The 19,696-nt window shown below is 41.7% G+C and overlaps 1 protein-coding gene across 1 annotated transcript in view; it reads left to right on the top strand.

Moving 5' to 3' along the window:
- ncanb (neurocan b) overlaps positions 1–19,696 on the top strand; it is a 101,569-nt gene that overhangs the window by 25,895 nt on the left and 55,978 nt on the right. The window contains exon 9 of the mRNA XM_061078901.1: positions 15,339–15,455. Coding sequence (XP_060934884.1) covers positions 15,339–15,455 — 117 coding nt within the window. The remainder of the gene's footprint in view (positions 1–15,338; positions 15,456–19,696) is intronic.

Raw genomic sequence — 19,696 nt, 5'->3', positions numbered from 1 at the left:
CGTGTGTGCGTGTGCTTGTGTGTACGTGCTTGTGTTTCTTCAGGATGTCTGAAGCCCTGAACCGTTACAGCTAAATAACTTTCCACAAGGATTGGTTTATAGTAACTCAAGGTCCCTGCAGCTTTTAAGGAATTATACAAAAACCGAAAAACACAACATTCACAATTATCACTTGCTCCGAGGATTTCATTGCATTCCCTAATAACATCCTAACTTGCATCGTAATTCCTTTTAAAAGGTTGCTGTGAGATCACACACACACAGTGACACTTCATAAACACTAAGATTCGTAATAAGCATTAGTTTCAAAGGTAGCAAACAGAAACTAATATATAACTAAAACAAAGCATTATAAAAACAGTAGAAAATAATAATGATGAAGAGACTAAGATACAACACTAAGGAGAGCACAGAAAGTCAAAATAAAATTGTGTATTGTGAATTTCATCTCACAGCATTTTTCGGGCATCAGGAGATTTTCTTACATATGATTGTGAGCTCAGCAGCTCATGATACATGTCGGTCGATAGAAAAAAGTTGAGAACTGACATTGGAAAGGTCATTGAACATTAGCGCGAGGGCTGATATGAAAGGTAAATACTTGGTACTTAGCTCTAATAAAATATCTGTTCAGTGGCATTTTGGGGATGGAAAAGTATCGATTTACGCTCGTAAAAGTCATTGAAACAAACAGCAACGTTTGTAAAGTTAATGCGGCATCGAAATGTGAGTTTAGTGTTGTGCAGTGAGCCTGAACCAACATGTGAAAAGCTGTCTTAAACAGGTATTTTTTATGGCATCATAAAAATGCTTTATGATCTTTGCTGTCACAACAAAACCTGGTGATTATTCAGCCTCAGGAGCCCATCACAGGCAGCTGTATTTTATTTTCCAGATCCTATGACCCATAGCTCCCATTATGGCAGATGAATGACTGAGTCTCCTGACTGTTTCTGGCAGCAGATCTGCAGCAGGATAAAAAAAAAAAAAGTTTTGTTTTTGTGTTCATAAATATTTTCTCTTCTTACTCTCGTCCTCATAAAGATCAGTGGATGTTCTGTTAATTTTAGTAGCCCAGTGGACACTTTGCTGTGGTTTTCAGTTTCCCTGGGCACAACATATGCTTTTTAATTATCCCTTTGTTTTATCACTTCACTGCCTTAAGCTCACATATATCCATAAAGCATTGATGTGAGAGATCATTTTATTTCTTATATTTAACTTTAATAAAACTACTTTTGATTTGAACGATAATCAGTGCCATTCCCTTGTCCACTAAATGTATTGAGCATTTATTCCTCGGGGCTTTTGGACACGACACAGTCAAACAGACACACTTGACGAGGAATAGAAGTTGTAAAAGTGAAACATTTAGCCACATGGTAGATGGATACATCAACTGCTTGTTGGAGCATTCAGCCGCCCTCATCTCCTCTCATTTTATTGTAGTCGTTTTCATTTAGCTGCCTCTGAAAAGTAGATAAGAGGAGACCTCTGTTGAGCCATATGTCACCCCATTAAAAACACAGTCAGTGATTCCCACAGCGTTCTTGTTTTTTTGTTTTTTCTATTTCTTCCCAGATGCATCCCTATCTGTGACTTTTTATTGTCAAGTACAGCCTTAGGGCCCCCGGGGCTGCATAAAGTTTCATAGAGCAGCGAACAGCATCACCTCTGTGTGCCACCGGTGGGGAGATGACGGGAGGGATGGAACCAGCGTGGCAGGGAGCTGTCACAGGGAATATAATCCTCTGTGTGGAGTCTTTGTGCGGCGGTTTCAGAGCGGAAGAGACCAACCAGGATGGGTTGTTTGTGTAACTGTTCCAGCATTCAGCATTCCTGCTTTATCAGAATAAACGCCAGGGAACCCAATTCCTTTTGCTGAAAGAACATTTAACTTTTCTATCTGTGTGACCTATTGGAGGACGAAGATGTAAGAGGAACTCAGTAAACAGCCGTGCTGCCTTTCAGATCCGTTAACTTTTATCACCCCTTAAATAAGATTAATCGGGATGTAGATTTATTGGGATGTGAAACTGCTCAGCAGACAGTAAAAAGAGGGGCTCTATTATGCCTGTAGCACATCCAACAGAGAAAAGATGTTACTCTTGCATTTTCATTCTCCATTTGCAGTCAGTCAGACACTCATACATCTGTCAGCGACTCCGCCAGGCACACATGCGGCCACGCGCTGATGAAAATGGAGCCGCCTGCCATCAAGGTTAACAGCGAAATGCACGATTTCAAATTGAGGTACTTTCAAGCTACACAGGAGTGGCAGCCGAGAGGATGAGTGCGCCCAGCTGTTTTTTGTTTTTTTCCTCCGAGCAGCCAGATTGCCTGTCTGGCTCTCACCGGCAGATCGGAGCGACGGCAGCGGCGTTTGGCTCCCGGCGTCAGTTGCAAAGCGTCACGCAGCAGCCAGCCCACAGCGGGTGGAAGGGGTTGAGGAGGTCTCTTCATGTAGGTCATGTCAGACACACCCATCTGTCCCAGCAGGGGGGGGAGGTATTCATAGTCGGGGAGAAGTCTCAAGAGGAGGAGGGTTTATAAATGGGTACAGGTGGTGATTATGTAGGTGTAAATTACAGAGTCTGATGAGATTTTTCAAAGAGAAAGGGTTTCTTTGCACATTGTGATGATTGCATGAAGGTATGTTGGGCAACTGGCCTCTTCACAGACGGCCTCCTGGCAGGGGCAGTGTTCGGTCTGTGATGGTTTTCTGTGAGCGGGTGACGGAGAACCCAGCAGCAGCTTATATCTCACGCTGAAGGGTTTATTGCAAGCTTGATGTACGTCAGAGACCCGGGATGAAACAATATCAACGTTAAGAGTGAAACATGAGCAACTGTCACCCCTGAAGTCTCCTTTCCTGCCCACCTTGCATCCCCCATTCCAGCGACACGTCCAGGAAAGGATTGAGTTACTGTCACTTTCTATAGCTGCTGAAAACAGCTATAGAAAGAGACTGAGAGCCTCTGGATTATCTGCAGACTTTTTCCTCCTGGGCCCCTAGTATAAAATCCACAGAAATCCGTGACAACATAAAAGACTTAGATGAAAATGTCCAGAGAGTTTGTGGTGATAAGAGCCGACGACGGGGGTCTGTGTGTTGTCAAGAAAATTATGTGATCGCAGCAATCGAGTTAATACGTCACTTCCTGCCTCACCTGAATAATAAGAAACCTCCGGCTGTTTTGTGCATGTGTGAAAAGCAAACTGCAGGTAAAGTCTGGACCCAATTCTCTGGAGTTTATCTGCACGTCATGTCTGAAAACGGCTTAAGTAAATGTAAGTGTTTGCCCCCACATACCTACATCATGTTGTGTCCCTATGTCTTGCTTCTGCTCTAATTTAAAGAAGAGCCTCTCTCTCTCTGGGATATTGGAACTAAATTCCCTGAGCCTGGACCTTACAGTTTTACAGCTAGGGTTCCCTTTATCAATAACCTGGCCTTGGGTATTGCTAGGAGAGAGGAGTATGTGTAGATTGAGACGGACACTGTGCTCTCAATAGTTAACAAATAGCTGATGTGCACACACGGTCGGGCAAAGGAATGTGTGTGTCTGTGTGTGTGTGTGTGTATGTGTGTGTGTGTGTCCCTCTATTTCTTTCTGATTTGGAGCATATTTATATTGTGATAATTTAGCAACTCCCCGCACAACACGTTAGAAGGCATGAGCAGGGTCGGTGAAGGCTTATCCAAGCACACTTGTTGTTTTTCTGAATATTGGCTCAGAGGTTGGAGATTGATCACCATGGTCTCGGCCGCATTATTGCCCTCATCCCTTTTAAGCAGCTGTGCCAATCACAGTGGGACATGATGCAAACCGCTGAATGGAGACAAGAGCAAAGCAGCTTCTCCGAGCAGGGAAATAGTGTCTGTGAGCTGCAGCATGGAACAACAACAAACATCCAGCACTGCAAAATGATCTGCCTCTGTTAGCTGGATTTATATTAGTGTAGATAAAAGTCTGGTTAGCTTGTTTTCCATATTGATGAATGGTATTATGGTGAAACACAGGGATCCAACATTAGCTATTCTGTAAAGTTTGTCAAGTCATCATCAGATTTGATCCAAAACTATGATCCACTGTCGTAATGACAGTGTATTATACTGAAGAATTGCATTTAAATTGCTTTTCTCCTTGTGTGCTTTTCTCTTTGTAATTTATTCAACTTTTGAATCATTTTAATATTAATATAATTATTTTCTTGTTACCCACAGAAACTTTATGAACAAAAAAACAATTATGAAGAAGTTTTGCAACAGAGTCTAGAGTTAAAACGCGAATAATCAAGGTTTCCACAGGGTCTTAAAAAGTATTACAGTCTTAAATTCTTAAAGATGTACAAATATTACGTTGTAGGTCTTGAAAATGTTTAGATACATCTTAACTATTCTAACGATAATTTAACGCTACTTCAGTCACGCTTCTAAATGAGGTTTGCTGTGGTTTGATTTTGGAGGCATGGATAGTTTGTCATGTCTCTGTGGGTTTTACATCTTTGTCAAGAACACAGATATTAGCAGGCTGTAATGAAACTACAAACAAGACCAACGTGCAGCTGATAACTGAGTCTACAAACATCCCTGTCAGAATTTATCTCAGTACATTCTGCCTGGTTGCTGGTAAGAATATAAACCTACTGTCTGTGCCTGTAGTTTGTGAGATAACATGACATTTCAAAGGTTACCCTCTGCTCTACTTCAATTTACCTTCAATTATAGGAAAGTGTTAGTAATTCTAGGACTCTGATATTCCTTCATATCTGTTGTACTTAATATCTTTCATTGCATTCCTAATGGTCTAAGAAAAAAAAAAGTCTCCCATTTCTTTTTTTGACACCCTGATAAACTCCATTGGTTCATTAAGCAATTTGACATTTTCAAGCAGAAACTGTAGAGGCCTCTCCTTTTGCCTTCTGGTGGATTTATTGTATCAAAGTATTCAATTATAAGTAGACTGTGATATGAAGTCAGGATCATTCAGGCTGGCTCGAGGCTTTACTTTAAAAACTGAGTAAACCAAAGACTCAATTGTAGCTTGACTGCCAACACCCCCGCTTCCGCAACTCAATTTGCATTGAGCTCCTTTATGTTGCAACTAACATCCTGCAGTCCCTGCATACTTGCTGCACAGAACACAAACAGACCATAATTGTTCATCTGTGCTATTTGTAAATCATTTTGTGAAATGTATAAGTCCAAATAGTCAAACAATAGTTTAAACCATTTGTTCAACATCTGTCATTTAATTAGATGGCAGTATAACAATACATGCATGATTGCGCTTGATGTGTAACACCGCATGTTCTTTGCAGTAATCATGAAAGTTACAGTATGAATAATTCATAACCCATCACTGACACTGGCGGTTACACGCTTCTCTTTTTCCTCCTCTCGGATGACTGTGTCTAAAATATTGTTTGGGTAATTATCAAAAAAAAAGTAAAATGCGGTTGATGCAATATTCTCATTTCACAAAGCACTGAAAACTGGTGCAAAGACACACTGAAGAGAAGAGAGGAAAAACACTCACAGTGGATAGAATGTGTTTGTGATGATAAGCCAGGATGGATTATTTTCCTGCTTCTCTGACAGCTCAGATAATGAAATTTATTTAGGACGAATGGAGACGCCACAAGTGCCGCTCTTGTAACAATAGACGCTCGATTTCTTCGTCAGTCTCGCCATGCTGGCCCACTGAATTGGGTTGTGTTGAATTGCTGGCGTGTTGCTCCTCCCTGGTCCTCGCCAGGCTGATTCAGTGTGACGCCGGGTCCACGAGGTGCTCACTAAGAGCACATCAGCTGCTTTCTGCTGTCTCAGGCCTATGGCTCTGTGGCTAATTGCAAGTGTCATGCTTTTTCCAAGTTTGTGTAAGTTTGTGGGTGTGCGCGCACGTGCATGTCTGTTTGTATTTGCTTGTGCCGAGAGGAGGAACACACTTTACGCAGTTGAAAAGAGGTGAAGTTGAAAATTGGAAGTTTCAATTTACAATGGCGGGGACTATGCATGGAAATAGAATCCGAGACGCTGTGCTAAAATTGTCTACGTGAATGTTTTACAATTGTATTTTCGTACGTTGTTATTGCAAAAGTCTATTCTAATTTAGTCAGGCTTCTTTTTTTTCCTGCATATCCTCCATCTCTTACTTACACCAGATTAACACCAGGGGTGGAGTCATTAAAATGTTTAGAACAGAATTAAAGGCCAATGCTTATGTACTCAACACAATTATCACACTGACCTCTTCAATGCAATGACTGCTTCACTTTGTTGAGGCGTCTGATGTCAGATGGTAGTGATGATGCAGCTGGTTCGTCAGGTTTGTGTCGGACAGTTTCCAGGGTCTTAGCCAGACTATTAAAAAGAACAAGGCAGATGTCATTACAGGCTCTTTGTTTATGCTGGAACGTGCAAAGTGGGACCTTGTTACAGTTGCGCTTGCCGGAGCTTTAATTACACTTCAAATGGTTCACGTCAGCTGTAAGAATTAATTGGTACCATGGAGGCTAAATCACACAGCCACATATGACCGTATTATCACTGACTTCTACGAGAGGTTTTTTTTCCTCATCTCCATGAGTGGTTTTTCCTTTGTTTGTAAAACTGTGTGAAAATATTTCTCAGACGAGACACCTCTCAATCACACCCTCTGCGTTTGCTGAATTTCACGGTGCAATCAACAGTTGCCATTACATTGTTGAGCATTCTGGATTGTGCATGTGGCTTCTCATGATGTGTGACACGGTGACATACAGCTAAACCAACTTGGATCAAGATTACAACAAAGTAATCTCTTATCAGGACCGTGTTAAACTCAGTTGGGAGATTTGTTAATTTAGTAGTTCGCCTTCAAACTGTCAAAGAGCTGTAACCTAACTCATCTCTTACCTCATTACGTTTCGCGTTGTAATGAAGCTCTAGAGTGTTTGTTTTTCATCACTGCCTCTCCACAAACTAGGAATACCACTCACACCAAGGACCAACCTAATGGGCTTGTTAGTCATTATTTTATATTATATTTCTTTTATCACAGGAGAAGTTATTGCTGTTATGAGATACTTATTTTGTATTTGTGAGTTGCTTTTTTCATGTCTGTGTTTGAATGATCTTGTGCGCTGATTAAAACTGCTTTATAGGCCGTATATGGCCCATGATTTACAACATAAAGATTGGACTGGGAATAGATAATATTCCTATTTAAATAAATAAATACTTGGAACGGTTTTGTGTTCTGGCAAGGTCGTCGTTGGCATTTGAGAAATCCAGTGTTAATTGCAACTTAAACCGTCTATAAAATGTTTTATGCTTTTATCGGATTACATGTGAAACTGTAAGACATTACAGAATACAGTCTACATCCATCAAGTCTTGTTTTCACCCTTGGACACACACACACACACAGTTGCGTATATACTGCCAGATTGAGCAGACAGACAAAAATAGCTGCCCCCTCCCCTGCAGTGTTCATCAATCCTAGTTTTTCCGAGGTTGCTCTCCTCAAACTCACTCCAGTAATCACATCTCTCCACCTGCTTCATCTACAACCTTCCCTCCAAGACATGAGCACAGTCCCTAAGGGATGCAGGGAGGTGTCTGCAGCCTCTCCACTGGGCAAACTGTGCCCTCGGCTGGTAGAGCTGCCGCCCCAACCAAGCAAGGCCTCAACCCACAGTGGCCTGGGTTCGATTCCGACCCGCTACCATTTATGCATGTCTTCCCCCACTCTCTCTCCTTCCCTCCTTTCACAAGCTTACTACTGTTCTATCCATTAAAGGTGATTAAAAGCCCCAAAAATGTATTAAAAAGCTTGAGCACTGACTTTCTGCCACTTAGGGAAGAGCCAGTGGCTGAACATTTGCTCTGATCCCCCTTTTCTGAAGAGTTCAATTAAAATGTTATTTATTATTCTGTACAACAACTGACTTTATACTGTATGTGACTCCGTTGATTAATAGTGTTGTGGTTGTCTGGCCTTTTTACAACCACATGTCCAGATTCATTTGATCACTTATTGTTTTGCATCACAATTTTCACAGTGTTGTATCAGCTTCATTTTCCTCCATCAGCAGGTAAATTAAACCTCTGTCCGTCTACATTCCTCCTCTTTTCTTCCTCCACCTTCTTGGCCTCCTTATCCGCCCTCATGTAGCTCACCTCTGTAAATCGATCACTGTGAAGTAATCTGAGACTATATTAGGGTCTGCAGCTCTGCTGTGCTAGAGAAGAATATTAGAGCAGAAATGGGTTTTTCTATTTCCCCTTGGTCTGTAATCATTGCACACACACACACACACGCACACACACACACACACACACACACACACACACACACACACACACACACACACAAACACACACACACACACAAGCACACTCACATGCACAGACGTTGTGCCGCTATCCTTTCTAAGACTTTGCATCAAATTCAATTCCTTCTGGACAGCCTAACCACAACAAGTCACATTTTTCCCGAACTTTAACCAGGGCCTCAGAAATAACATTTGGCCTCATTAGGACCTCATTATATAGTTATGTGTGTATGTATGATTGTATATTAGCTATCTAATGAGAGCAAACATTCCAAAACATAATCCTTAAAAGACAGATCTGCTACTTTACACAAAGAAAAAACACAGAGAACTAGTAAAATATTTATTTGTGCGCTCTACTGATTGACATTCTATTTTGGGCATTTATTTCTCTCCTTTGTTGGATTTGGCTGCAGCAAGGCTTTCAGATTTCAGTGCAAATGTATCAGAGAGTGGCCAAACATCTCATGTACTTTGTTCTATTTAATAGCGACTTTGAGTTTTATGCAAAAAAAGTCTTCATTTGCTTTTGCTCCCGATGCAGGCGCTGTGTCGTTGAACCTGATTTAGGTGACACTGTCAGGGCCACTTTCACTGATCCATAATGTATGTTTTCTCTTGCTCCACATCAACACTGAATGCATCAAACATGCGTTCACTGCAGCCATCGTGCCAGTGACAATATGAATATTTCACCTTATACAGACTCCTACAGGCATTAGAGAGATGACGATGACTGTATTTCAGCCGTTTAGGGAACCCATCCAGATGGCTCTTACTGTTCCGTGTGCCTCGGTACCTTTCAGGGATGTACTGTAGCATTAAATTTTAACGGGACAGCTCTTGCCGGGCCCAGGTGATGGCTTATCACGCCCAGAGAGAAGGAACACTTGAACAGGCTGAGGCATGATCTGTCTCAGCAAAGCTATTACAAGGTTCAGTGAGTCTAAGCACAGCCACACAGCGGGTGATAAGCAGGTGTATCTACAGTCAATGCATGTGCGTGCGTGTGCAGCCCTCCTGAATGTGGGTGTGTGTCGCACGTGTGTTTGTGCAGTTTCTCTCAGCACAATTTTTTCTGCAGGCTCGCACTCGGATGAATTTGCGAACCACTCAGCTACAGACTTCAAAACATTTCCCACTATCGCAATCCTCTTTCATGGTCCTTTCTAAATCCAGGCTGTATGCGGGCGTTGACATTGGGGAGTAGATTTCCCAAATATGCCACAACGCCATCATAATCTCTCTCCTCACAGGCGTAGAAAAAAATGTAAGATGACCTCACAGAGCAAGGAAATGTCACACACAAGAACATATTTCAAGATATTCTGCCCCGGCGCTGAGAAGAAGTCGCAGCATCTGTTACGAAGACTTAAACTTATCTACTTTCCGAGTGTGAATTACTGTCACAACACAAACCTCAGCCCTGCGATCTGAGCCCGTGCAAGCTTTAAATTTATTTCTGCCTCTCTCCGTGTTGTGTTTATGTTTCTACACAGATTGTTTCCCTCCTCTCTTTTCAGAGTCGCGCTTCCTCTTCTTCCCTCTATCTTCCAAACAGAAAAAGGAAGACACACAGTTGAGATGGAAGAGGCAACCTATTTTAGGACCGGCGTGTAATTAATCATAAGCTAGCAGCGAGCATTAGGAGAGGAGGAAATGTATGATAGCTCCCTGTGTGACTTTCTGTCCCAACCTTCCTGACATTTCCTCTCCCGTTCTCAGTGCATCTCCTGCTCTTGTACTTGTGCTTCTAAATTTTAATTTGTATCCTGTCCTTTCTTCTTCCCCAAGGACCAAGGGTTTTTCCTCCATTAGTCAGTTTTTTTATTCTGTTCTCATGTACACAAACTGATACGCACAAATGAGCTGCTTTCACACATACACTGAACTCCGGATATTGTCCTGAAATTATCTGAAGGAAGTGAACGTAAGAATACAAATATCAGAGTGATTTACAGGAGGAAACTCTGGATGATGTCTGAAGGAACCCATGTCCCCAGGGATTGGTCACTTTGATGATGTTTCCAACAAGCAACAGACACAACTGCTTGAAAACAAAAAGACTACAAACATCTCAGAAGTGAAAAATCGCTATTCTAGTCTCTAGTCTCAAAACGCTTTACAGTACAGGTTATTGCCATTCACCCATTCACACTCGCATTCATTATATGGGCAGAACTTTTCTATGAGGGGCAATTCAGAGATCAGTATCTTGCCCAAGGACACTTTGGCATGCAGATGGGGAAGAGTGGGATCGAACCGCCCCAAGAAGATGTCAGCTCAGAAAGAAAATGAGATTCGAGAGCTCTTGGTGATAAGGACTGACGGCGTTGTTGATGTGCTGTAAACAGATATATGTGACTTCCGCAGGGGAAGTTAAAATGTACACCCTGCCCTCTGAATGCTGCACTCTCCCTCGATTGAGCACTTTGGAGATTTTGCTGTTGTTGTGAAAAACATCCATAGATAATATATCCTTGCACATCTCATTTTCAGTTATCTGTGAAAGGCTGATTGATGCAGAACATTTTCCTGTACTGAGATGTTGCTGTGGTCACAGAATCTATAACCGCTTAGTCTCCCCTGTTGTACATATGATGTTTCTGCTAAGTGTGCAGGATGCAGACAGATGGTGAAGAGCACAGTCTCATTTGGGTGTAATAAGTCGTTTCTAATTGTCTGCAGATTGGATCAATCGATGTCCTATTCTGCTGCAGCTCAGTGCTTTGTCTGTATTACTGCAGACAGTGCAGCCAACATTCATCAGTGCTGGTGGATGGTATCTGAGGAAAAGTCCTCTTTATCTCATTATAAGGGCAATTTTGCCAGAAATGGTTGATTATGTCAGAATAACTGGACCGATAGGAATTCACTTTTCCGGTCTTCAAGGCATTTAACACATGCCTGCCCACACACACAAATAAACACAGATGTCACTCGCTGGCTTTTTCTCCAGTTATCCAATCAATTGGTAATAACATCTAAAACCTGCGGATGTTATTGTTTACTTTTTAAGCTGTCACTTTTCATGATGACAAAGAAATGTTGAAATGCTCAGCGGTATTGCTGACATTAACAGAAGCTGAGCTGCAGTTTTGCTGTCAGTGCCGTGATTGACTCTGACAGTCATCATCACGTCACCTTTTGGCTCTGGAAGTGCTCTTCACTGAGGCTACTTAATGACCCAGTCCTCAGCTGTCAGTTACACTGTGTGCATCGCTGCCTTTTCCACTGCAGCAGATACATGTCCACCTGAGACCCAGTGTGAGACGTTTGTGTGGCTCTGATATAAAACCATGAGCACATGCAGAGATACTCAGACGTCAGACAGGCAGTTTCATACTCTGGTCAGATGACGTAAAATGGTCGAAAATGTCCATTTGGAGAAAGGGATTGTTGTTCTGTTGTTGTATTTTTATACACATCGACTTCCCCTGGATTTCTACGGACATTATACGAGGAATGTATGTTTCTATGAAGAGCGTCTCACTCAGATATTAGAGTTCACTCCTCTGGAGAATATTCGGAAGGACTGCAGAGTTTAGTGCATATCTGAGAGCAGCTTGAGACATTTTGGCTCCATATTCTGGATGGTGGGAGGAAGTTGATAACCGTTGAATCTTGATTTACAGTCTATGGTCATGACAGAGAGCCAGCATGGACAATGCTAACCCCATGGAGGTAGCTCCCTTAAATGGATAAGTCATAATGTCACAACACCTGGCATCTACCTCTTTGACCTGCCAAAATGTCTGATGCAAAAAAGGTGCATTGGATGGTCATTATTATTAGAATCATGTTTTCTTTCCCTGTTATTTTCCTTAAGAGTCTTTTTCTGTGTTGTTTTGCTTAATCATGCGTCTAAAACAGGACAGCTCTGCTTTGGGTATTTGGTTTAATTTCTGCCTCGGGTTACTGTGTACACCAATTCTTTTTCCTTCAAATCTTCATGCGATTTCCAAGCTGCTTTGCATGCAGCATTTTTGAAAACCTTTTATGGGGATAATACAAATCCCCTGTGTGTTTTGCCTTAGGTTTTTTAAAACAACCAGTTTCAAGGGCAAACACCCTTGCCATTGAAACTGCCATAAAGTATCAATGCTACTAAACCAGGACACACATTACTGTGCATTAACTAGTTTCCAAGCACTATTCTCTTATATTCATAATTTTCAGCTTTTCAAACAGTTGCTGGGTTCCCTTCACCTCAAACGAGATGTGGAGCTGTAATAACACAGTCTTTATTTTATACCTTTCTGGCAAAACTATTTTACCCAATAAAATTAGTACAATAGAACTGAAAGACCTACCTTTTAGTTAAACTTGTTCAGCCGTATTTTTACACATATCTTCAGTATATCAGATCAAAAACTGTGATACTGTCTCAAACTCAATACTATTTCATAAAACATGACCTTGATCTTTTAACAAAGACACTGTATTTGAGAAAATGACCATTGGAATTGAAGGTACTTTGAGCATTTGTATACAAAAGTGATACACAAGCCACTTTGAAAAGGTTATTCTACAAAAAATGTGACACTTAGATTTGTTACTCTAAGTAAGTGTAGTCCAAGTTTTCTGATAATCTCTCTCGCCACCTATATTCCCTCAGGAAAACACACTGTTGATGACGTGTTTTTATCCACCCACACTCAATGTGACAAGTACAACACATATCCAATGTTTTGACAATGTGGCAACAGCAAAACCATTGTTTGTATGCGCTAACATTTTGCAGCCAGTAATTATGATAAACATGGCAGTCAAATCACGTTGGATATGTTTTATAGTGTTGGAAACAGATTCAAATCATGATCATAATTTAAAACACTCAGGATTCTTTGAACTGAAGCTTCACTACAAGCTACTCAGAAAACAAAGCTCAACACAACATGGCTACCTGTGGACTGAGGTCAACACAGTGGAGCACAAAATGTAAGTCTGTTCTCTTCCCTCAAATAGAGGGAGTCTATACTTTCCTCCCATGGCTGGGGTTAAGACTTGGGTTAAGTTATAGTTGTAGTGATGCTCTGATACCTGGCAGGGGTCAGTGTGAGGTTCACATCACAGAAAATAGCCGGTTGAGGTTAGTGATTTATTTTTACTTAGTTTTAAGTGAGAGGGAACACAAATTGATGTGCTTGTGGATATTTGGTTTCATTAAAAAAAAAAAGCCTGCTTCTAGAAAGATGTACATTTTTTACTACCTGAATGCAACAGACAAACATATTTAATCAAACAGCTTATTCTGGACCTTCTGACTTGACCAGAAGAGGTGGTCTCGTTCCAGTTGTTTTCAGCCTGAAAAACACTTTGGAACTTTCATTCTGACTTTCAGACCATTCACAGGAAGTTGAGACAGCATTTAACATTACAAGGGGAAAAAGAAGCAGAAGCCTAACTGGCCAATAGGAAAATAACTGCTCAGTTTCACAGGATTGTTAGAAGTCTTCACATGAGACGATACGATGTTTGAATGACATTCTCCGTCAAACAGAATGAGTACTACTTGCCTAACTGTCAACAGCGGCCCACACAGGTGATGACAACAAGTATGTGTGTATATTCTTTAGTGCACTCCTAGTTTTACAATATGACACTAAAACTGACCAGAACAAATCTTCACAGTGTAACAAAGACACAAACCTTTGTTTGGACCATGGTGTAGACCTGCAGGTGTGAAAACGCCCTTACTTATCAGCTGACATTCACCTCTGATGGATGGATGGATCCTTTGCTTCCCCCCTTACTTTCCTCCATTTGTTCTCCTCCATTACCTGACATTAGCAAACCCAACCAGGCGCTCAGTTTGACCATATTCAGTGTGCAGTTTTTATTTTACATGTCATGCGCTGCTCAGCACTCTCGGATTTTATCTCCATCAGTATATCATTAACCTTTAAGCAATATATGTTTTCATATCACGTACAGTATTTTCTCCCCCTCTCCGCTGTTGAGTCAAGGAATGAGCTTGTCTCTAATGGTTTTTCTCATTCAACAAATCCCTCTTACGTATTTTCCAAGGCAGCCCTTCCATCATCTCCCCTGCCCAGTGTATCAACAGCAGCGACGGGAGTCTATCACCCTGCTTCTCAGGAAATTGAACACACGCTCACATTATATCTCACCAGCATGCAATGATTCAGACCAGCATCCAGAAATACAAACACACACACACACACACAGGCTTGCACACGAACATAAACCCTCACACACACATAAAATGACAGTATTCCCAGACTTTCAGAGGAGCTGCACTCTGTGTTCTGCACAGCATCTCTGCACTCATACATGATTAAGTGAGTCTGGTTGTTATTATGGGGACGATGCAGAGTATAAGATGGCCTGACAGATTCTGTCAGGGCCTGCAATCCCATCAGTAGTTGATAATCAAAAGACACTTAATCTCGCCAGTCCTTCATGGCACAGAAAAAAAGGGAATCCTGATGCCCGCCTTGCGCTCTTACCATCCTTGTCATGTTCTCCTCCCACTGCTCCATCTAAAAATATAAGAGCAATAATTACGACTTAATCTTCTTAATATCCACAATTCATCCGCCAAAACATATCCCAGGGACAGGCGTGGAGATATAGCACAGCAACGGAAAATCTGTTTATCTGCGACGCACTTATGTACCATCAAATTACCAGTATGACTGGGTGATGATGATAAGGAAATGTATAGGGACCTTGTGCTCATGTGTGGGACCTGGGATGAGAGGCAGGAGAACAGCAGGAGGGGGTCGACTCTGCACGTTGTCCTTTTCCAGGCGAGCAGCAGACATGATAAACAGTGGCAACAACAGCCAATATGTCACCTTGCAGAAAGTCATAGAGGCAGGGACGAGTCTGCCCACTTTTTTCCTTCTCTCATCTCTGTCAGATGGCAGCAAGAGGGTGGGCTGGGTAAGGATAACGACACGGTTATAATGCCGACTCATGGCCTTATAACTTTCGTAATGCTCCTTCTGTGTAGTAAATAACTCACAATCCCTCTCTCTATTTTTCAGAGGAGAATAACCCGTGCCAGACCAACCCCTGTCTCCACGGAGGGAGCTGCCTGCAGGAAGGCGACGGCTATAGCTGCTACTGCCCTCAGGGCTTCTCTGGGGAGAGCTGCGAGATCGGTGAGTCACTGCCAGGTCAGGTCTGAGCCAGGGAAGCTGCCGAGGTCAGCGGCTGCACATGCAGGCTGTGTCACTGTGTCATAAGGGAAAGAGAGTGCCTATGCTAAATTACATTTAGCTTTTGTACACTTCTGTGCAGTGGATTCAGGAGGAGAACACCAGTGAGTTTTTTTAGTTGGAGTCTGGATCCAATCACAGAAGTCAAGAGCAGCTTCCCTGTCAGATCCAGTTGTGTTTGGATCCAGCTGCCTGACTGAAAGTGATCTGGAAATATCCATATGCTGCAAGTCACTCAGTTTTGACAGAGGCTGTTCAATATAAGCTGTATGCTCAACTGTGTGTGTGTATATGTGTGTTTTTTCACCTTCTGCCCCAAGAGTAGTTGGCATCTCTTCCTTCCGTGTGATGGGAGAATGTGGCTGTCAGAAAATGGTACTGTCCCAGGTGTGTGTGTGCGTGCGTGCGTGTTTATGTATGTGTGTGTGTGTGTGTGAGAGAGAGTGCAAGAGACACAGACAGACACTTAAGGACACATGGGCCCCAGCGGAGCGGGGGGCTCAGTCAGGGGTGGAGCAGCTGATTAAAGTGCAGGAGCAGTGGCTCATGCTGCTGTGGATGAGGGAGGACAGAAAAATAAATTAAAGAGAAGGTAGACGTGGTACATGGCGAAAAGTCTCAAAGTAATTTTCTTACTCTGAAGGAGCATGTGGTTACGACATGTACTCCACAGGATTCGAATGAGTTTGAAAACATCACAGTTGGTGCAAAAGTTGTTGTTGACAGCGTTCAGCCTGGCACATGGATTCTGGGCTCTGGCCAAAGCACCGGGGTTGAATGATATTGTAAATATTAAAGAACATACAGGAGCCACACTCGTGGGCGTTTAAAACTCCTGGCCGACATTTATGGCTGCCAAGGCTTCTGGGTTCTTTTGGCAGCTATCTTCTAGTAACACATCTTATTTTCAATGTTTAGCTCCAGTTTCAGTAAGGTCATCCAGTTATTCCTATTAAATATGTGGTGTTGCTTGAATGAAACCTCTTTGAGGTGTAGACACTGACAACAAGATGCCACATAAACAATCACAGAGCTCATTGACTCATGACCTAGTCCTATTTTATAAGCTCTTTGTGTTCCCTGTTCATGCGTACAAAGACCAGATGTGGTTTAATGGGTCATTACTTATGGAAAAGGTTCATAGATCAGGGGTCAGGGGTCAAAAGAGGCATATTGTCCTGGGTCTGTTTATCTGATAGGTATATGTGTGCATTAACATCATTGGAGAGCAATCAATGTTGTAGCTTTGGATCAATAAGTTGTGACAAATGTCTCTTAACTGCATGAATTACACACGTAGTTTGTAATGATCTGTTGCGAATGCAATCACTTTGTTTGGTATTTTTTATTGACATAGAAAAAACGTATTGGTTTTGAGAGGCTGTTGGAATAAACTTCGACATTTTAACCGACAGTTTAAGAGAAAAATATATTTCTTTTGCTAATTAGTTTAGCAAGTTCCTTCAGCCTTCTTCTCTTAGGAGTGTTTAATTGCTTTTTCCGGTGCTACTTCAGTGTTGTGGTGTTGATTATGTCACTGAACAGCTGCAAATCTGATATTTTTTTATATTAATCATAGCTAAAGGCAAAAAGGTTAGTTGCCTGAGACAGCATATATATACAATCACAATTTAACCAACACAACACAGACAAATTAAGCTGTAGGAAATATACAGTGTGCCATAATCTCTGTGTTGCATGTCACACCCACAGCTGAGCTTATTCTAGGCCTCTTGTTGCTAGAGCCAGAGAAGCATATTCACCAGAATCCTCTGCTCTGCTGCTGCTCTCCATGTGAAATCATTATTTAGTCAAAATGAGGCAGCGGCTCCACAGCTGCAGAGATCCTGTCTCCAGGACCTGGCTCATAGCTGCAATTATTTGGGAAGATGCATTTTGGGGCGCTGCATTATTAATGGCTTGTGTTTCTACTGTGAGTCAGTGGTTAATATTTATGAGAGAGAGAGAGAGGGAAAAGATAGTGTAGACATCTCAGCATTAGCACTTCAGCCCCACTAGATCCTTATCTATGTAAAGTTCTTACTTAGTAGTAGTACTCATTCTAACGCATTCAATGGTGTTAGTACCAGTGTACCTCCGTCAAGGTTTATGCCTTATCTTGCCATGTTGAATAAAGTTTTTAAAAAGTTTCGAGTTCCACCTGTTAATCTAAATCCACTCAGACATATGGCCCATTGGGTCATGCACCAACCCTCCACAAAGTTTCATGGAAATCCATTCAGTAGTTTTTTCGGGATCAGAATCGACAAACAAATGCAAGAAATACGAACTTCCTTTGCGAAAGTAATAATGTGAAAACACGCACATCAGAAATGTAAACTTAACTGATGCCCAGTCGCTTCCCTTGTAGAGTTAAGTACGTCCTACATGTTAAGGCTGAATCCCATGAAACCCAGCAGGCTGCCTCGAGAACCTACTACAGAAGGCGGTGGTTGGCAAAGTAACATTCATATCTCCACAATAAATATGTAACTGACTTTGATTATCATTAGCAATGCTAGGCTAACCTAAACATACCTAAGCTAGTTCATAAATATATGTGAAAACATGGCTCCTGACTGCATGATGTCTCACTGAAAACGAATGATGCCACTGTTGTGTCATTGTGACAATAATGGAGTACAGATAATGATGGTGAGTTCTGTCTTCAATGGCTTGTTGTTAGAGTAGCTGTATCTTGGTTGCTGGTTTAATGCAGAGAAGATTTTTCTTTGAAGGATCTCCATGATAGTAGCAGGGCTGCATGCAAGAAAAAACAGTAAAATATGTAATAGACAAGTTAACACTCAGAAATGTGGGTAAATTTCGTAAAAATATTTTCCTGGCAGGCATTTTAGTAACATATTTTTGTGTTTTAAATACCATGCCATCTGATAAGATCACAAGGAACATGGTTTGAATATATGCTTTAATCTGACTAATATAAGTATTGGGCAACCAGTCATCCAAGGTATTACAATATACCATACCTGCCACTTCTCTAATGACGACATTTATATGTAAGACAATATAGTGATGAAGTCAAACTTGTTAAGTTTATTAGTTTAATATATCAGAGTGTGGATACCTGAACCAAGCCCCCCAGGACAAAAAATGCAGCTCAAGTCATCATGTGACCAGTTATACAAGAGCTTTTACTGTGAAATAGCCAAGTTTATATGTTGTTTTTTGAGCAAGCTGTATGTATACTTGCCCATTGCAATGGTAAGCCTAGCGTTGCTTGTGAGCAAAAAATTCATATATATCTATCAACTAGGTCCAAACCCCAGAATTAGGAGCTTCACTCAGAAGCAGGTTGGCTCGCCTCGGAGAGAGTTGACCCGGCTCCTCATTTACCACTGCTGAGAAGGATATAAACTGTAGCCTCCACCCACTTCTCTTAATTTAGTCTCGTACCCAGCTGCATGTCACCCTCTCTCCTGCTTTTCCTGTCTCTCTACACGTCTATAGAAAAATTATAATAAAGGCAGGAATGCCAAAAAAGAAGAAGAAGAAATCTAAGCTCGAGGTTGTTCTTTCCTTTTGATCATTAGACCCAGTTGGTGAAGCCTGAATCCTGCAGCAGAATAAAGTGATTAATGAGACACCACACAGCCTGTCAGTTTGATGGCTATGTGGTGAGATAAAGTATGAGTTATATTTTCCAGCACCACAGCTGGAATGAACATTTGTTCACAGATATGAGAGAATAAAATATAGCCCAAAATAAACAACACCCTCGGGGATTATACGCAGCTGATGATGTTCAGATAAAAAAGTCAAATATCTCTGTCTTAGTGTCTCTAATCCTTCCTGTGGTGTACACAAAATTCTAGATAAGCAGTGACGTACAAGAAAGTAAAAAAGAGGCTCACCGTCCTGTACAGCCATCACATAACCATGGTACAGAGGTGTTGTACTGACTTTGATTGATTAGACCTCAATCAGTTTTGGTGAACTCATTAGGATGACATTAGGTCTGTGAAGATTCTCAGTCATCCAGGTCATGGTATATCCAAGTGCTAAATGACAGGTCAACAGGACTTGGTTGAAGACGTTTCACCTCTAATCCAAGAGGCTTCTTCAGTTCTATCCGACTGCTGGGAGTCCCAGGTATTTAACTTGTAGGGTGGGTAGGAGTCGTTGAGGTTACCTGAGAGGCTGGACCCACCCTGCTGTTGGTT

This window comes from Limanda limanda, chromosome 9, assembly GCF_963576545.1.
Source record: "Limanda limanda chromosome 9, fLimLim1.1, whole genome shotgun sequence".
NCBI lineage: Eukaryota > Metazoa > Chordata > Actinopteri > Pleuronectiformes > Pleuronectidae > Limanda > Limanda limanda.
The sequence above is the reverse complement of the archived record's forward strand: the minus strand, read 5'-3'. Positions and strand labels throughout refer to the sequence as shown.